Raw genomic sequence first — 19,033 nt, forward strand, 5'->3', positions numbered from 1 at the left:
CTAAACTCGATCTCATCATTCATCACGCACTGGGTAGATGATACCCTCTTTTAATCTTCAAGATATCACCATACTTTCTTTTTTATTTGTTATTTTTTTCTTTTGTTATGCTATAAAAGTTGTTTTCTGAATTGATTTTTTTTGCTCCACTTCTAGTGAATGACATATATTTTTTTTTTTATTGTTTATGTTTTACTTTATCATTGCCAAGAAAAAACACCAGTTTATTCACATTTACCAAATAAATGAATAAATAAATAGATAAATGATTATTTAATTAATTAAAGTGTAACAATATTTAATATTAATTTAATATTTTATCAATCCTCGCATAAAAGTCTTATCGGCAAATTTTAAAAAATTCTTACCATTTTTCGCTTATTTATGCTGAAAAATTTTGCTTAGAAATTAAAATTTAAGGGCAAAAAAACACATGATGGCAAAAGTTTTTTTATTAGTTAAACCTGACAACAAAATAATTAAATTCAATAAATTATTAATTTCTTAAAAATTCTATATATAATTTTATTTAAAAATAAATAAGTTAATAAATAAACAATAATTCCTCTGAATCTCCTTCCACTCTTGTTCCTCTTCTGTTTCTCATGTGAAGGATGTCCCCATTGCCTTTATTTATTTAATTTTTTTAAATGGAGAACAGTGTTTATATGTTTGAAAAAATATTAATTTAAAATGCAATAACCAATCATACAGTAAAAACATCAATTTTTTTTATTTTACATGAGAACTCCAATTTTATTTAAATCATAAATTAACTCAAAGTATTTTGTTCCGCCAAAAAGAACTAAGCAAAGATTCAAGTTGGAATAATATGTGTTGGCTTAAAGATCTTGGAGGCCTGGGGTTTCGCAAACTACATTTTTTTCAATATGGCAATGTTATGTAAACAAGGATGGAGAATCATACAAAATCCTGATTCGCTGGTGGCTCTTGTACTCTAAGCAAGGTATTTCCCCTATACTGACTTCTTCCATGTAGGCAAAGGGAGCTATCTTAGCCTAATATGGACCATCATACATGCATCAAGATATTTATTGCAAGCGGAAATGATTTGGCGGGTTGGAAATGGCAATATTATTCATGCTTGGAATGACCCTTGGCTCCCAATTCCTCATGAACGCAGAATTTATATCTAATCTCCTGTTGGTATAGCAAACATAAAAGTGGAAGAGTTTATTTTACAATATCCGAAAAAGATGGAATAGAGAGTTACTCCATGTATTATTTGAAGATCAAGATGTGAATGCCATTCTGCAAATTCCGCTCTCAATTCGTGATATACCTGATCACATTAGATGGCAATTCACAGAGATCTGGCAATATTCAGTGAAAAACGGTTATAAACTCGCACTTCAAATTCAATCATTGCCATCGCCTCTTCCATTTAGTTTATGAAGGGACTGCTGGAGGCTCAATGTCCTGCCAAAAATTCAAAACTTCATTTGGCGAGTATGCAAAGATACTCTTCCCATCCGCGCAAATCTCCATTAATGAGCTACCATCCATGATTCTTCATACTTCTAATGATGATCGTGCTAAGACTGCGACAATTTGCTGGGCCATTTGGATTTTCAGAAATGACATATTGTGGAATGATAAACACTCAGGAGTCTTTCAAAGAGCAATTCAAAGTTTTCTTGTAATTACTGTAAATCCTTCATTAGCTGAAGCCCTTGAATATAAAAAAACTCTTCCATGGCTTCTTCACAACAACTTCGATCATATTACTATTGAATCAGATTCTATGGAGGTTATTACCAAACTCAATGCTTCTTTAGGTAACACGGCTAAGTCGCTCATCTCTATTGTTATTGGTGATTGCCATGCACTCCTAGCTTCTTTCTCTGATATTTCATTTCAACATATCAGGCGTGTAGCAAACAACGCCGCAGATCTCCTCACACAACATATCTTCATTTCAAAATGAATGGATGCATCCTCCTCCATTCCTATCTTCTGTACTATCTTCTGAATAACTCAGTTGAATACAAACCCATCTTCTTTAAAAAAAAAAAATAACTCAAGGTAATTTATTTGAAATTTTTCATAAATCATGAATATGTTGAGCCATATGTATATTACTGGAACTGTTTTCATTGTTAATTTTCAAATAAATATTGAAAATAAATAATTATATGAATGATTGTTTTATATAAGGTATTCATTATGTTGAGGAGGTGAGTCTGAATACTAGTTTGAATAAGCAGAGGGGCACACATGTTGAAGAGCTAAGCTCAATGCAAATAGTTCATAGCATGGTTTGTTTCACATTTATAAAAGAATAAAAAAAAAATAAAAAAAAATAATTATATATATTCAACATAAAAAAGGGAAACAGCATCACATGGCAACACCTATGCAACAGACACGTGGACAACTGGTCACTTTTCATATATATATATATATAAATATAAATATGTACGTTTTCTGAAAACATTTGAATAATAAAAAAATTGAATTTAATTGAAGCCTAATTCGAAGTTAAGAAAATTTCAACTTAGTAACTATAAAAAAACAACGATATGAGAAATAAAAGAATAAATTATATAAATAATGCTAACAATTAATTATTAAATTCGGAAAATATAATATCAATTGCAAAATAGATATTATATAATTAATATTTAATAAACTAAAATTATCAAGTAGTAGGAGACAAAACCACTCAGCCTATTATTAGTTCTCATCAATGACTTAATTATAAATATCAAATTGAAAACATTTGTAAACATATTAATAAATTAAACAAGTTATTTGTCGGCAAAAAATTCAACACAAACATTACATGTGTCTTCAATTTATCATAAAGTTTTTATTAAGTGTACTTACTTTCAAAAATCATTTATGTTACTTTGAAAACTTATTACAGGAAAATAAATTTTCATATGAAAACAAAGTCAAATTGTTGGAATCATATGCATCATCATTAATATATCCCAATTATTTTAATTATAAACAAATTAGATAAGATTTATATATATTTTTAATAACCTTATAAATTATAACATTACCACTATACAGTCACAGCCTTACAGGGACTAATTTTTAAAAACTTTGTTTTTAATAATCAAACCAACTTTTTTATAAAATAATTAAACCAATTTATTCATAATTTGCAAATATATTTTTAATTAAATAAATTAATTAAAAAAAATACTATTTAGCACTATATATAAAGTGGATGCAAGCGGTCGAGAGGAGGTCAAATCCTTAAATATTATATAATATTATAAAAGCAGTGACCAATTATTACCTACATGTTAATTTATTTTATATAATTAATTTTTAAAGATCGATAAATTATTATAATTGGTGTATTATTTACTGTATTTATATGTCCTTTATGACAATCTCATTTAGTTTTATTTTAAAAAATGAAAGAGATTTATTATGAATAAAATGGAATTAGAAAAATGAGAATAAAAAAAAATTATGAATTTTATAGTAGGAAAAATGAAATAATTTAATTAATTAATTTCAAAATTAATCAGAGATTTATTTATTTATTATTTTATTTATTTGTTTGTTTTTTATTGGATCTTGTTTGGTTCTCACACCGAGTTTTGGGCATATAAATGGCCTCCCGCGATCCAAAATATTGAAAGGAAATTAAAAAAAAAAAGATCGAAAAGCGAGGGGCGAGAAAAGAAAAGGGGGCGAGCTTGGGCTAGGGTTTGCATCTCGGAGCTCTCGGAAGAGACAACATGAGCGTGAATCCGGCGCCGCCTAGCTCACATGGCAACCTTGACGAGCAGATCTCGCAGCTTATGCAGTGCAAGCCTTTGTCCGAGCAGGAGGTCCTTTCGTTTCTCCATTTTCCCTTTTTTATTTTTCGATCTGTGTTTTGATCTCGGTTTTATATGTTTTATTTTGATCTGCGGTGTTGATTTGTGTTGTGCGTGGCGAATCTGAGGGGTTGGATGGGTTAGGGTTTGTGGTGGTGGCGTTGGTGGAGAAATGGGACGGGTTTCTGCATTTTTTTGGGGTTGGTTTTTTTTGGGTGTTTGATGTGTTAGGGTTTGTGATTTGATGCTAAAAGTTTGATTTGTGGGTGGATTTGCTAGATCTGCTTTAAAAAATTGCGTTTTTCTGTTTCCTCTGATTTCATCCGTGTCGTGAAGTCGTGGTCGGCGAATCGGGAGACCCTTCATGGGGTTTCGGTGGTCCTGATTGAAATGCCGAATTAGGGGTTGTTTGCTGGACGAGTGCACTGAGGGCTTTTCATTTTTATCGATCGAAGATTCAATCGATCAATACGGTGAAAAAGACCTCGTTAAATTTCGATCTTGCCTTAAATGGCTCTCCAACAGGGCTCCTTTCTTTGGATCATATGCCTGCGATTGTTTTGATTTAACCTGATAAGGTTGGAATATCTATGGATTGTTTTTGGTCAACATGTCTTTGCGCGGTGTTGTCGATTTGTTGATGTTTTGGAATTTTTGGAATGTTTTTAATAAATGAATAATATCTGCTTTTATGCTGTATATTTTACGATTTTGGAAAATATTGGTTTTGCATCCAAGATATGGTCATCATTTAAACATGGGGATATGGCATTATCATATTGTTTTTCAGGACTATAATAATGGAGTAGATGATCAATGTAATCCATCCTGAACTGGCTAAGGTTAACGAAACAAATGCTGACTAGCACAAGTTCTAAACTAGCACCAACCTCAGGGAACTCAGTTGATTTCTTTAATTTTTGGGGGATAGAAATTCGAAAGTAAATAGGTCTTATATGTGTGCCCCATTTAACAAGTCCAACAAGCCTTAACATCTTTATTTGCTTTATATAAATGTTTACTACAATAGCGGGCTTAGAAAAATAAGTCGACAATTGAACAACCAACACGTGTAACTGGTGTATACTCTATACTGCAATATGGGTATCACCAAGTGATTTTAACTGGAAAAACCTGATGCATTGAAGAATAATCTGTGTTAAATTTCGGTATGTCTAGATGTCAGCAGACTCAGCACATGCTATTAGATATTATGAAAGGAGATGGAAACCATATTCTTGGTGGTTAAAGGTTACTGGAAGGAAATGCTTTATCCACCAATGGCATCTCGCAGTTCGCCTTATCAAAAAATATTATATTTTGTCAGCTATGGTGTTAAGTTAGCATTCCCAAGTGCCATTCTTTTACCCTTTTCTCTTTAGTGAGGAAGCTTCTCGGACCATTTGCCATCGCTATCTAAGCTCTTACATGGATGGCTTTATTCACTACTTTTCCAAAGAGGGATATTTCTATCCATGTTTCTTCTCCAAGCTTGTTCTGTTCATGTTTTTTTCCTACCATATATCTGTTGCAGGTCAGATCTTTCTATACATTTTTTTTCTACCATATTGTTGTTGCAGGTCAGAGCTTTGTGTGAGAAGGCGAAGGAAATTTTAATGGAAGAAAGTAATGTTCAGGTATGACTTGTTTTCATCCTCTTTATACTTATTCACTTGGCAGTATTTTGTACTTTTGGTTTTGTGCTCTTTGGAAGCCTTACCGGTGACAGTAATTATGCATGTGACCGTCTTTATCATTTTGGTCCTATATTAATTCTGGCCATGTTTATCAGTTCAAGTTTGCATATTACTGTGTCTGGATCGATTTTTATTATTTGATTTTTTTTTTTGTTGTCTTATTCTTTCTTTTGACAATGCATGTTGCCAATGTAATATGCATACAGCAGGCTCAAAATGATTTAACTGTTTTCTGAGATGTAATATAGGAAGCTATTGATATATGATAATTTTCAGCTAAGGCACTCTCTCCTATATTGCAGCCTGTTAAAAGTCCTGTTACAATTTGTGGTGATATCCATGGGCAATTTCATGATCTTGCTGAACTATTTAGAATTGGAGGAAAGGTATTTACTCTTAGAAACCTGTCTCATTGTTTTATTTGTTTAGTCTGAGTTATGATCGTCATAATTATCAAGAAAATGTTGATGATATGCAAAGCACTCTTTCTTGAGTGCAACATGTGTCAATACAGGATTTCTCTTTATTTTAACATCTTTTTTTATTGCCAGTGTCCTGATACCAATTACTTATTTATGGGAGACTATGTAGACCGTGGGTATTATTCAGTTGAAACTGTGACGGTATGTTCTGAGCATGGTTTTGTTTGTTTTTGTTTTTATACATATTACATAGATTCTGTGTCCTGCATACCTTTTTAAGTAATTTAGCAGTTGATATTAATGGTTGCTAGAGCAATGGCTTTGATTTGCTGACATTTCTTTGTGAAATATGGTTGGAGTAAACTGAACCATGGGTGAAGAATTAATCAATGATTTTCTAGGATGCTTAAAAAATTTAGCAGTGTGGCCTCAAGTCTGAACGACTTCTTTCTTCCTATATTATACTTCATTTTCCCTCCTTTCTCAAATTCAATGGAAACCAAGTATGTCAATCTATTTAACTTGAATCTCATAGTGCTTTATGCGACAATTGCCAAAGACCATGCTACTGAATTAGCATAAAGGTTTGTCAGTGTTTGCAAGAAAACTTATATATAAACTTTATTTAGAATGCTTCATACACTGGCTATCATTATCTGTCTATTATGTTGCCATTGGCCCTATTGGTTCTTGCTTTAAGTTTAGTCTGGACCATGTCTTTACTAGCTCTACCATTTGAGAGCCATCTGTTGGGCAGTCCTAGGCCATGGTTGTTGGTCCCTTTTATTTTTTTGAAAGAGCCAATTTGAGCATGCACTGTGTTGCATTTCAGGCATGGGGTCTGATCACTGGTCCACCCCAGTCTGTGGCAATAACAACAAAGCCCCAAATATAGGGTTTCTCTGGTTGGGCTTTTAAGCAATTACGTTGCCTCAACTGGGCATCTGTGGAACTATCACTGGAGTGCTAGCCTTAGCTCCTCAAAGGGCTTGGATAAACAAATTAATGGACTATACTGGACTTGTATGTTAAGTATTGTGTGTTTTTTTTTTTTTTTTGGCAAGAATCATATTATTGTGGTGTTATTTAATTTTTATCTTTTGCTGGTTATCAGTGGTTCTAGTATGGATTAATTTCACTCTCTCTATATTGTTGCCACACAAGAGGAATTAAAATGTTGTGTAACTAATGGGCACTTTATGGCAATTATTTGAAACAAAAAAAAAAAATTACTTGACTTACCTTACTGGACTGCTGGATGACTGTTCCCAAAGATGCGGTAATGGATGATTGCTTTTTATACTATTCTTTGTAGTGTTGATTGGACAAACATGAAGTGAATCCTTTTTTTTTTTTTTTAAAACTAGAATCATGGTTCTATGCTGTGATCTATTCTTCCTTCAATGTTTTACAATTATGTGGGACACTGATAATGGCATCCTGGTTTTTGCCAGCTTTTGGTGGCCTTGAAGGTTCGTTATCCCCAACGAATTACCATCCTCAGGGGAAACCATGAGAGTCGTCAGGTATTTTAGCTTGTAACTCTTTATGGGTGTTGTTCTCCCTTATGTGCTGTCTGTTCATTTTTTGAGGTATAAATGTTTTAGGTTGTAACCTAATTAAAATCAAACTATTGATGGTTAATATTATTTGGGCTTTTAGTACCCTTCTCAAATCAAGACATTTTAATTGTAATATCAAATTCGTCAAGTATCTGTCTGATTTCTCTATTTGCTGCAGATTACACAAGTTTATGGATTTTACGATGAATGTTTACGGAAGTAAGTTCAGCTCCAGCTCTGAAGATCAAGTTTCCCATTCAATTTTTAGATAAATGCAGCATTGCCTAAAATGACATGGGAAAGTATGTTGTGTATTGTGATATGTTTTATAAAAATTGAGTTTTTTTAAACTTGTTTTGTTGCATAGGTCTTGTTATTGCAGTGTAAATACAGATTTCTGCTGATGAAGGTTCCTACTATTCTTCCTGTTTATTGTGTTTCTTTGCTTCATCAATGTGGATGCAACATGTAAAGTCTTCTAGCGCTTAAAATATCAAGCTGATTACCAAATTTTTATTACCAAGGCCGGTGCTTTTTGTATTTGCTTTAGCCAATGTTTTTTGTTTGGGAACAAAGATTCATGTTTACGGTTGATATATGACCATCTGGTTCACCTCAATAGTTTATGGTTTGAATGGCATGCAATATGATTTCTAGGTTAGTTTATAATGAATGGTTGGTTTTTGGCTTAACGTGAAGCTGAGTTGTCGTTTTTTCAATAATTTCATGGCAGGTATGGCAATGCAAATGTTTGGAAGATATTTACGGATCTTTTTGACTATTTTCCATTGACAGCCTTGGTTCGTATTCTGTACTTTGGCTAATATTCTTTCCATTCCTTTCTCTTCAACTGCTACTTCAGTTTTTTTTTTTTTTCATTTGTCAAGTTTGTTCTTATTTACTGTATTATAAATGCTTCTGTATATCATTTTCTGTTAATTTCCTTCTGTGTTTTTGTGTCTCTAAATCTTTGTCTCCGAAGGAAATTCTTGCCTCATGAATGCGCACATAAGGACAATAAAACATTGTTTCTCATAACATTAGTTATTGAATAAGCCTATATAGTCTTGATTTCAATTATGATTATGATGAATATTTTTACTAGAATTTTACATCTATTGAACTCTCTGCAGGTTGAATCTGAAATATTTTGCTTGCATGGTGGTTTGTCCCCTTCTATTGAGACCCTTGATAACATACGCAATTTTGATCGTGTTCAAGAGGTTCCTCATGAAGGACCCATGTGTGACCTCTTATGGTCTGACCCTGATGACCGATGCGGCTGGGGCATTTCTCCACGTGGCGCTGGATATACCTTTGGCCAAGTATTATAATCACTCTTTTGCATGTAAGACAATTAAAGTGTGTAGCGGGATTTCACTGATTTGATTATGGCATTCCAGGATATATCTGAGCAATTCAACCATAACAACAATCTCAAGCTGATAGCCAGAGCTCATCAACTAGTCATGGAGGGATACAACTGGGGACACGTGATTTCACTTTCCTTTATTAAACCATCTTTGTTGTTTATGTGCTGGCATCAATATCATATTTTTGTATTGTTTTCTTTGTCAAACAGGAACAAAAGGTGGTTACCATATTCAGTGCCCCTAACTACTGCTACCGGTGCGGTAACATGGCCTCAATCTTGGAGGTGGATGACTGCAAGGGACACACTTTTATTCAGGTATGTTACTGTAACTCTAATCAAGTAGTTTGCTTGCTGTAGTTATAATGTTAACAACAGTCCAGACTATTATTATCACTAATTTTTTTTAGATATTTGTTTAATGTACCAATATCAACGTATTTCTACTTTTGGAAATTATAGGTCTTAAATCTTCTGGATGAAGATGACAAGTTTGGTTCTTTAGAGTGCTCACTTGGATTAAAACCAATCCCTGCAAGTATTGATTAATGTCAAAGCTGGACATTAGATTTCACATGGGATTTGCATCGCAATTCTCAAATAAATTAGACTAATGTGTGGCTGATGTGTTTGGCCATGACAATAAATTAGTTTAATCCAATGAATCGGGTGGAAAATTGCACATGTAGCTGAAACTTACAGACGGTTGAAGTATCAATATGCTCGTTTTTGAATTAGATTAGTGGCCCCACAATGCAACCTTAAATGGTCTTTGAAGTATTTTAGTAAAACTAACAACAGTGCGCATACACAAATAAGTATTCATTCTTGTATGCATTTTTGAAGTGATGCCCCAAAAAGCCTATGAAAATTTTCTATGTAGTTTGATGTCATATTTAGACCATTACTACATCAATTCCTTGCTTCAATTTGCTACTAACTTGGGGTTGCTATTCAGATATGCCTGATGGATGGCTCATTTCTTAGTCAGTTATTCTGTTATTATTTCAAAATGAATTCATGACCTACCAATATGTTAACTGTGGTTTTTTATGCTTGCAGTTTGAGCCTGCACCAAGGAGAGGAGAACCCGATGTAACTCGGAGAACACCCGATTACTTCCTATAGTCATCATGCGAAGAAAACATTGCTCATATCTGCGAGTTAAGGCGTACTTTGCTAGACAAGCTTGTGGCTGCACATGCATTCTAAAATCCTCTAATAGATTGATATGATCTGAAGCTTCTTCTATTCACGGTGGATAGGTGGTAAAATGATATGTATAATTTGAAGCCAAAGGATCTCTCCCCCTTTGTATTGAGTTTCGGACCCTGTAATTAGAGTTTCTCTTTTGGCCTGGTGGTAGAGGTGGGCAATGGGCGGAGCAGCGGCACCGGCTGCGTGTATGTTTTCGATTCGAACTTGTTTCACCCTTTCATGTTCTTGTATTTGTTGACATATTTTTATTTTTGTTTCTGTGGCTTTTAGAGGGAGGGAGTTTATTCGACGGGTGTTTTCGATTCCTAGTTTCAAGCTTAAATTATTCTTTACTTACCTCTCTGTTTGCTCTTCATATCCATTCCTTTCCTTTCAGAACCCAATATCTTCTATTCATGGTTTAATGTTTGGAGGGTGACTTTCTTTGTTAGCAATAATTTTAAGTACTTATTTTGATTACATTTTATTTATTTTTCAGTTTTTTTTTTTTTTGTTTAAATTTGCATTCAGTCTTTTGATTCTGGACTCTATGGGTTTATTGAGAACATTGCTACATTTATTTGTTATTTAATGTATTTATTTCTATTAGACTTAAACAATTGAATGCAAAGATAGAGACTGTTTTCAAGATATTAAACTTTAGGACATGTTTGGATAGTAATAAAATTATGGCATAATCCTTACATGTAAGAATTATGCAATATTAGTGGTATAATGTCATAATTTAGAGAATTATGTCTTATTATAAGTATGTAATATTGGATGTTTGGGCACTTAATTTGGAAGATAAAATTATGATATAATATAAGTTTTATAGCATAAATATTCATACGGGGATTATCCAACCACTATTTGGTCGGCCTTAGGTGATTTGTTGGTCAATTGATGGTACATTAGTGGTCCAACGGATCTTTGGTGACCGGCTTAAGGTGATTGGTCACTCTTGAGCAGCAGTCTATTAGAGGTCCATCCGCCGATCGGATGGTTTGTTAAATTAAGCATTCATTTCGTAAGAATAAAATATATCATAATTTCTATAATAATCATCAACACTTTCTATAAAATAAAATTATGTCATATTATTTTATTTTGTACCCTAAACATGCATTTAATATTCAACTCTAAATAAATTAATACATTTTATATAATAATAACATTTCAAGTTGAGAATACCTTTCGGAAAACAAAATTTGTTGACCTTAGCATTCAATCATTTTCCATAAATCTTCTTTAATAATAATAATTTAAGAAACCATTGATGAGTTCCTTGTAGTTGAATCTCCATCAAATATTAGACAATGCTTCCATAGAAGTTCACCCAACTTATAAATACACCAAACAAGAACACCAGTCATTTCATTGCCTGGTCTTTTGTCTAATCCATTCGTTTGCATCGCATGTTTTATTTGCTTCAAACTCTTAACACAAAGTCTTTTTTTTGGCGGACGTATCATTCCATCAAACCAAATTTTATCAATTGTCACAAGTTGTTTCTTACACTCCTCTATATCTATATGTTGTATTCTTTTAAAAAAAATCATAATCAAATGGACATGTCTATTGTTCTTAATCAGAAAAGAAAGCAATAAATGTATTCTTTCATGATGACGCCCATAAAATGCTAATACAGTGAACTAGCAAGTTATAGGCATCAATTAAGTTTCAGATTCCCATCAGTTGATGATAAAGATGAACAATAAAACAAGATACCATTTGATTAGCAGACAAAACCCTTACAAAAACTCTGAGGAATTATTTATATGTATGTGAACACAAAGCACACCAAATTCCAAACACTCAAAAAGATATATACAATGTGTGCAAGAGCTATGAAGTTGTGCATTGGTCCTCAACCAATCACTAGTACTAGTACTGCAAAAAAGACCAACCAAAAACAGCTCTTCACAAGGCTTTCAAGGTTTGGAATCTCACACACTGATCTTAGAGTGAATGAGATTGTAACTAGGCAGTCATGGTGTTCAAATGGTTGTCGAAAAATGCCTGAACTCGGTCACGCTTTCCTCAATGATGCCTATGAGAGATGCCGGAGTGTTTGTCAAGAGTACGCGAAAACGTTCTATCTAGGTGTGTGTTTCTTTGCTGCTTGTTTCTATTTCAAGTCATCCCTATCTGGTTGGATAACTTAGAATTGAATTTGATCCGTCTCAGGGACGCAACTGATGACCGAAGATCGGCGGAGAGCTATATGGGCAATTTACGGTAAGAGTGTTCGATGAAATGAAGCTAATTTTTATCGGTCAGAGTCACTAGATGATATATATGAGTTATGTGCAAGAAATAGTATGGTGCAGGAGGACTGATGAACTTGTTGATGGTCCTAATGCGTCGAACATGAACAATTATGTGCTTGATAGATGGGAGGAAAGACTCGAACAAATCTTCGAAGGCCGGCCTTATGACATGCTTGATGCAGCCCTCACCGATACCGTCATTAAATTCCCAATCGATATTAAGGTATGTTTGTACATGTGTGTACATACAAAGATATACAAGATAACATACTAATGTGTCGAACATATATAAATGTAGCCTTTTAAGGACATGATCGAGGGGATGAGAATGGATTTAAAGAAAAGTAGGTACGAGAATTTTCAAGAGCTTTACCTCTATTGCTACTATGTCGCCGGGACGGTCGGTTTGATGAGTGTCCCGGTGATGGGAATTGATCCGAAATACTCTCATGGTTCCATCGACAAGATCTACAATGCGGCTGTTCTCTTGGGCATCGGAAATCAGCTCACAAACATCCTTCGAGATGTTGGTGAAGAGTGAGTTTTTGTTTTGCTAATTTTCGAATGCAAGTTTTAAGTTTTTATATTGAATTGAGTCCAGATAATATGTTTACAGCGCATTAAGAGGAAGAGTTTATTTACCTCAAGATGAGCTTGCTCAATTCGGGTTATCAGACGCGGATGTGTTTGCGAGAAAAGTAAATGATAGATGGCGAGAGTTCATGAGAGAACAAATAAATCGAGCACGGTTTTATTTCAATCAAGCCGAACAAGGTGCTTCGAAACTTAATGAAGCTAGTAGATGGCCTGTAAGTGCTTAATTTATGTGAATTTATTCATGTTTCATTATCTATATATCAATAAAATCTTCTTTGATTTAACTAAACATATATGTAAATATGTTGTAGGTGTGGGCATCCATGCTTTTGTATAGGAAGATATTGGATGAGATTGAAGAAAATGATTATGATAACTTGACAAAGAGAGCGTATGTTGGAAGAACAAAGAAGATTCTTATGTTACCATGGGCTTTAGCTAGAGCTACTAGTTTCTCAAATTTAGTGTTACAATGACTTGTTCTTTGTGTTAAAACAATGCCAATATTCATCATGAAATATATACAATAATATCAAATCTTTGTTCCTTGTTGTTGGTTGTGTTACATAGGCGGATTAATTCTGTTTTATTCGTCTATTGTCCTATGTTTAAAAACACTTCATATACATAGTGATTTGTGTTTGTATTGGGTTTATTACAAGTGACAAAGCTAGTTTTAAGTAAAAAATTAATCAAAATTCTTATTCATGTTCTCCGTATTCCAATAAAAGTTTAATAGATGGGTGCCAACTATCTATTTTTCTCTTTAGAAATAATTATCCCGTGTTTGTGATTGAAGAGTTCAAACTTTTTAGATTACAATCCACTTTTCTAAGTCTTCCATAGAAGTTTTGTATGAGTAATACATCTCATTCTCTCCTCTAGAGTTGCATGGCAGGGGATTTATCTCTAAAAAGTCAGTCAAACTCACTGCATATCCGTATCTGTTTGTTTTTTATTTTATCATTTATTGACTTTATCAAAAAATAAAAATAAAAAATAAAAAAATTCCCCTCTTTCCTCGTTTGTTTGTGAGTGGAGCTAATATAATGTAATTTTTTTAATAAATAAAACCACTAGTTTATTAATGATTTATTGAATATAACCAAAACATATCTAATTATATTTAAACATCTAAAAATTGCTATTTGCTCATATAATTAACAGTATTTATTTTTAATCCAATGTAGGTTATATCCTTATTACAACATATGAAATATTTAAAAATATAAATAAATAAATAAATAAAATAAAATAAAAATAGATTGATAAAAATGCAAATGAACCCGAACTCCATCACGCACTAAACCCTTCTTCTCTCGCGATGCTTCTCCGTTCCCTTCTCCGCTCCGCCGCCACCGCCGGCGGTGTCGCCGCCGCACGGGGTGAAAACCCCATCACGGCATTCATCATTCCTACGGAGACGAAGTCTAGGACCTACGCGAAGGCCGCCGGCGGCAAGGCCAAGACAACCACGAAGGGCAAGGGCAAGGTCAAGGAAACTCGGGCAGGCCCCGCCGCTGATGATGCAGCTGAATCCGCCTCATTGGACGACATCAACGCCGAGTTCGAGCTCCCTACTGATCCCCTTCCCCCCACATACGACCCACTCCTCGACGTTGGCCCTGAAGGCCGCCCTCTCTTCTCCTGCGTTGATTCGTTCTCCCGTGTCTCCTACCGTGATGCCCCCATCTACGTTGATTTCAGGTTTTTAGGTTTTCTGGGATAGAGAAATTTCTCTGGTTGGTTGGTTGGTTGGTTGGTCTGTTTGCTTGTGGTGATGTAATGAGGCTTGTGTTTTCAGTTTGGAGGAGTGGAAGGCGATGCTTCCGGAAGGGATTCCGGCAGGGTTGACGAAGGAATTTGAGGAGACGCGGCGCTGCGCCGTTATGGTCCGGCGGAGATTCCTCAATCTCCGGGATAATTTTCGCAGGATTGTTGATCCACCCATTTGGGCTAACAATAAAAGTACGTTCTTTTACCCTCATTTTAGTGTCAAGTTTCTTTCTAATTTATAAGTGATTTAATTATGATTTATAATTTGGTCTTGTAGATACATGTGACCAATTTAAAGAGAAGTAATGAATTTTGTGCATGAAACCAATCTATATCACTTGTTTAGCTGATCTCAAATGTTTAGTGAGGCATTTGTCAGATTAGAGTCATGCTAAGAATGGGGATGGATCCTTAATTTTATGTATTAAGGTACAATGTTTCTAGGAATTATGCTTAGCGGACGTGAATGAGTAGCTTGGTGAATTTGAATATTGTTGAGAGGAAACAACTTTTGTTAGTCTATGCATTTGTTGTTGGCCCCTAAGAATTAGTGTAGATTACTTGGAAGGTGTTCTCTTGGAATTAATTTTCTTTCATCAGACGCAAAGAGATCCTAATGTTGTGAATGAGTTATTTTTGTAGGTCAGGGTATCTGCAATTTTTTTGTTCAGGTGATTATATAAGGACTCTATGGGGGATTTTTTCTTTTTTAATGAATGAAGGTGGTACTTTCAGAGTTGGAAATAGCTTCACTTTTCTATTGAAGAATATCTGGGTTTTGTCTTTTATGTAATAAATATCACTTGATATATGAAAAATAGGGCATGCATATATATATATATATATATACACACACACACGTGTGTGTGTGTATTGGTTACTGTTTTCTTGACTATTTAGCTTTGAGTTCTCTAATTTCCGCTTGCTTTACAAAATGCTTGACATGTCTTATAAGCTGGTTGGAGGTATGTTCCATTATAATTTTTCTGATGGGTTGGATGTTGAAGGCTACCTAGTCTTGGTTATGCAGGTCTGAAAGTTCAGAAGCAAATAGTCTTGGATGGCCCTGTTAGCTGTGGTAAAAGCATTGCACTTGCTATGCTTGTTCACTGGGCTCGCAGTGAAGGTTGGCTGGTCTTTTATGTTCCTAAAGGTAGGGAGTGGACTCATGGAGGATTCTTTTATAGAAATCCACATAGCAATCTTTGGGACACTCCTGTCCAAGCTGCCAAAATTCTCCAGGTATAAACTCCTCATTGCAAATATGCTAGTGCAGTTGCCTAGTTTTGATAGTGGTAGTTTTTTTGCTTCCAAAGAGTTTTCTAGTTATGTTAGTAATCAAGATCTCATCATTTTCACTATGCATATGCACAATTTTTTACAATATTTGGGATGCTGATATCATGCCTGAATAGTGGTCATAATCAATTTGGAATCTGTCACTATTATAATTGAGAACCTAGTTATTGATTGTTGATCTAGAGATCAATTCCACTCTATTGGTGTTTTTGGTTTTAACATTTTTCAATCATCAAACTACTTTAGTTTGTTCACAAATTAAGGGTGTTTTTGATTGCTATTATACTGCAGAGTATATTATTTTAGACATTATTTTTTCATATTTACTTTTATAAACATATAGGATATATTGATAAGTTATGTAATTTTCAGAGAGAAAAATAAGAAGTCTGAATTTTGTTCTGTATGAATTGTGTGTGTGTGTATTTTGGATTCAGCAATCTGATGAAGTAGCACTTACTATTTAGGAAATATGTGTGCTCATTTATCTCCATTCCAGTTATTGAAATTTAGAGTTAAGAAATGCTAGCTCCTGCAAAACAAATTTTATTCAATCAAACGTCACATTCTGGAACCTCCTTTTTTTCTTGTTTGCTGATTTTATGGTTTCTTGCAGAAAGAGTAAAAGACTGGTGAGATTTACATATTTAAGGTTTTCTCAAGTTAAAATGCTAAATTTTCATTTGTTACCATTTCAGGATTTTCTGAAATTCAATGAGTCTCGCTTACAACAATTACCTTGTCAAATTTTTGATCCTATACCTTTGGGCGAAGGTGCTGGTGTTGGAATGATGAAAGGAGCCGACTCCATGGCTATGCCTGAAGGTTCCACATTATTTGACCTGATCCAAACTGGTATTACTTACACACATGCGTCAGTTGGTGTGGTGGTTCGGTTGAGGAAGGAATTATCACTAGTGAAGGAAGTTCCTGTGCTATTTGCTATTGATCAGGCATGAAGCTCATAATTCATGGTTCATTTGATTTACATAAATCAAAAACTAATTCTTTTTTGCATATTTTTTCAGTATAATAACTGGTTTACATTCAGCGAATATGAAGAACCTATTACTGTTCGTTCTTGCCGGCCAATTCATGCCAAGGAACTTGCAACAGTGAGTTTAATTCCAACCTTGTGGTGATTTTTGATATGTCTGATAGTACAATTGCATCAAATTGTCCTCATGGATAAAACTATTGTTATCTTCAAAAGATTTGAACCCTATTGTGCTGATACTCATTTAGACTCCTTTCATGTGGAACTGTTAGTTAGGTAATATGGATTCTAGTTTCTTCTACATCTCCCTTAGTTTAAAAATGCTGGTACATGTAGTGGTTATGGCTAAGAAGTAAAATGATCTTTTCTTTTACTGGCTTACTGGAATAATGGGTCTGCATCAAACAAACTTACTAATCACATGTGTGACATTTGCTTAATGCCAGTGGCCTTCCAGAAGAAAATACAGAAGTAGTGTATTTCTTTCTTTTTCTTCATGCCTGCATAACACACTTTGCTCCCATTTTTCTTGCGTATTATAGGTGAATGCTTTTAGATCTATGATGCATGGTGACATGATGATAGGAGCTTTCTCTCATTCAACTGCTGTGGGAAAGCTACGCCAAGAACTTCCAGATGTTCCATTTGATGCTCGTGTTATGTTCCCTCGTTACGACTTGGATGAGGCTGCTGTAGTATCACATTATTATCTTAGGTAGGCCCTTCTTCATGTTGTTTTTTTTGTTATACTGTGATTTAAGTTATCAATGGTCTTGCTGTTGGACTCTCTCTACACAGGATTTTCTACTTCTATTGCATTTCAATTGCAATGCCATATGGTAAACAAATTTCTTTACCTCTTAATTAGAGTACTAGATTGAAGCTATATAGTAAACTACCAGAAAAGCATATTTCAAAGAATAAAGACAAAATTCTGGCGATCATGATGCGCTTCTATGTCTACCTATCAACTTGCTGATGAAAGGAAATTAGGTTTTTGTGTAGTGGATTCCTTTGTGCAATCCCTGTGTTATACTTGATTTCTTCTTTCATTTCTCTGGCAGACAAAAGCTTATACGACGTGAAAAGTTTTCAGATGAAAAATGGAAGAAGATATACTATTTATCCAATGGAAACGGATCGGAGATGCGATGGCTAGCTCCATTCATTTAAAGCTAACAGCGCAACAGAGCAGGTGTTAACAATTTTTCACATTTGTTTTCTGAACGATAATAAATGTCTTTAAGACTCTTCAACAAATAACTGAGGAAGCTTCTTATGAATTTCTCGTACATTATCCAAATTGTGAGTTGTTTTTTGAAGTTTACCCGGAAGCTTACATAACATCAGAAGTTATTTATGAAAAACTACCAATATATGTTCTTGAATTTCATCTTTCCTTGTTTATTGCTTTGCAGGAAGGGAAAAGAAAATCATAGGTGAGGGCTACACATATTGTTGCTTGTGGAGCATCATAACTAGCAAACTTTATTTTGTTTATTTCAATTTCTGTTAACTATTTTATGGGTAGTACTCATTCAGATCAATGAAACTTTTTTCTTTTTCTTTGTATTATTGTTATCATCATCATTTTTATAATTTGTTTTGGGTAATGAAATGAGGCATATGAATGTATTGAATCAGTACAGGAAATAAATCCAAATGCTTTTCAGGCTTATTGGCTTTGAGTAATATTTTCATATATATATATATATATATATATATATGTATACAGAGCATTCCAATTAATTGTCACGCCTTTGCTATTTATATATGGCAATTAATTAGTTGATTTTTATGGTTCCAATAATACCCATTCTAGGATTTCAGGCATCCATATGCACAAATGGAGGCAAATGCTACTCTAGATTTCATGTTTACATAGTGATCTTCATCAATAAATATAAAAAAAAACAAGACAAAAATAACTTAAAGAAAAATGTAGCACAACTGGCTTGATGGAAGACCAAAAAGACTTTAAAAATATAAGCCTCAAGGCTCTTGGCTCCTCGAAACTATTATCATTAGAACAACA

At 34.0% G+C, this 19,033-nt stretch overlaps 3 protein-coding genes across 5 annotated transcripts; all 3 read left to right on the plus strand.

The window, feature by feature from the left end:
* Positions 1 to 3,608: 3,608 nt before the first annotated feature.
* Positions 3,609 to 10,536, plus strand: LOC120276670 (serine/threonine-protein phosphatase PP2A-2 catalytic subunit). The gene is made up of 11 exons (XM_039283339.1): positions 3,609 to 3,818; positions 5,387 to 5,443; positions 5,806 to 5,889; positions 6,055 to 6,126; positions 7,380 to 7,451; positions 7,666 to 7,706; positions 8,221 to 8,287; positions 8,621 to 8,812; positions 8,891 to 8,980; positions 9,070 to 9,177; positions 9,922 to 10,536. The coding sequence occupies exons 1-11, from the start codon at positions 3,726 to 3,728 to the stop codon at positions 9,985 to 9,987; spliced, it is 942 nt and encodes a 313-aa protein (XP_039139273.1). The 5' UTR covers positions 3,609 to 3,725; the 3' UTR covers positions 9,988 to 10,536.
* Positions 10,537 to 11,785: 1,249 nt separating this feature from the next.
* LOC120276669 (phytoene synthase 2, chloroplastic-like) lies at positions 11,786 to 13,472 on the plus strand. 3 transcript variants are annotated; one of them, XM_039283336.1, is made up of 6 exons: positions 11,786 to 12,162; positions 12,247 to 12,297; positions 12,374 to 12,552; positions 12,628 to 12,866; positions 12,946 to 13,138; positions 13,238 to 13,472. In XM_039283336.1, the coding sequence occupies exons 1-6, from the start codon at positions 11,838 to 11,840 to the stop codon at positions 13,400 to 13,402; spliced, it is 1,152 nt and encodes a 383-aa protein (XP_039139270.1). In that variant the 5' UTR covers positions 11,786 to 11,837; the 3' UTR covers positions 13,403 to 13,472. The 3 variants fall into 3 exon arrangements, with proteins under 3 accessions (XP_039139270.1, XP_039139271.1, XP_039139272.1); XM_039283337.1 differs by having other exon boundaries at positions 12,380 to 12,552; XM_039283338.1 differs by having other exon boundaries at positions 12,390 to 12,552.
* A 746-nt stretch (positions 13,473 to 14,218) lies between these two features.
* Positions 14,219 to 18,568, plus strand: LOC120277940. The gene is made up of 8 exons (XM_039284818.1): positions 14,219 to 14,633; positions 14,731 to 14,894; positions 15,733 to 15,944; positions 16,700 to 16,954; positions 17,030 to 17,116; positions 17,541 to 17,713; positions 18,063 to 18,193; positions 18,417 to 18,568. Exons 1-7 carry the CDS (start codon positions 14,251 to 14,253, stop codon positions 18,169 to 18,171), a joined length of 1,383 nt encoding a protein of 460 aa, XP_039140752.1. The 5' UTR covers positions 14,219 to 14,250; the 3' UTR covers positions 18,172 to 18,193; positions 18,417 to 18,568.
* Positions 18,569 to 19,033: the final 465 nt, after the last annotated feature.

This window comes from Dioscorea cayenensis, chromosome 15, assembly GCF_009730915.1.
Source record: "Dioscorea cayenensis subsp. rotundata cultivar TDr96_F1 chromosome 15, TDr96_F1_v2_PseudoChromosome.rev07_lg8_w22 25.fasta, whole genome shotgun sequence".
NCBI lineage: Eukaryota > Viridiplantae > Streptophyta > Magnoliopsida > Dioscoreales > Dioscoreaceae > Dioscorea > Dioscorea cayenensis.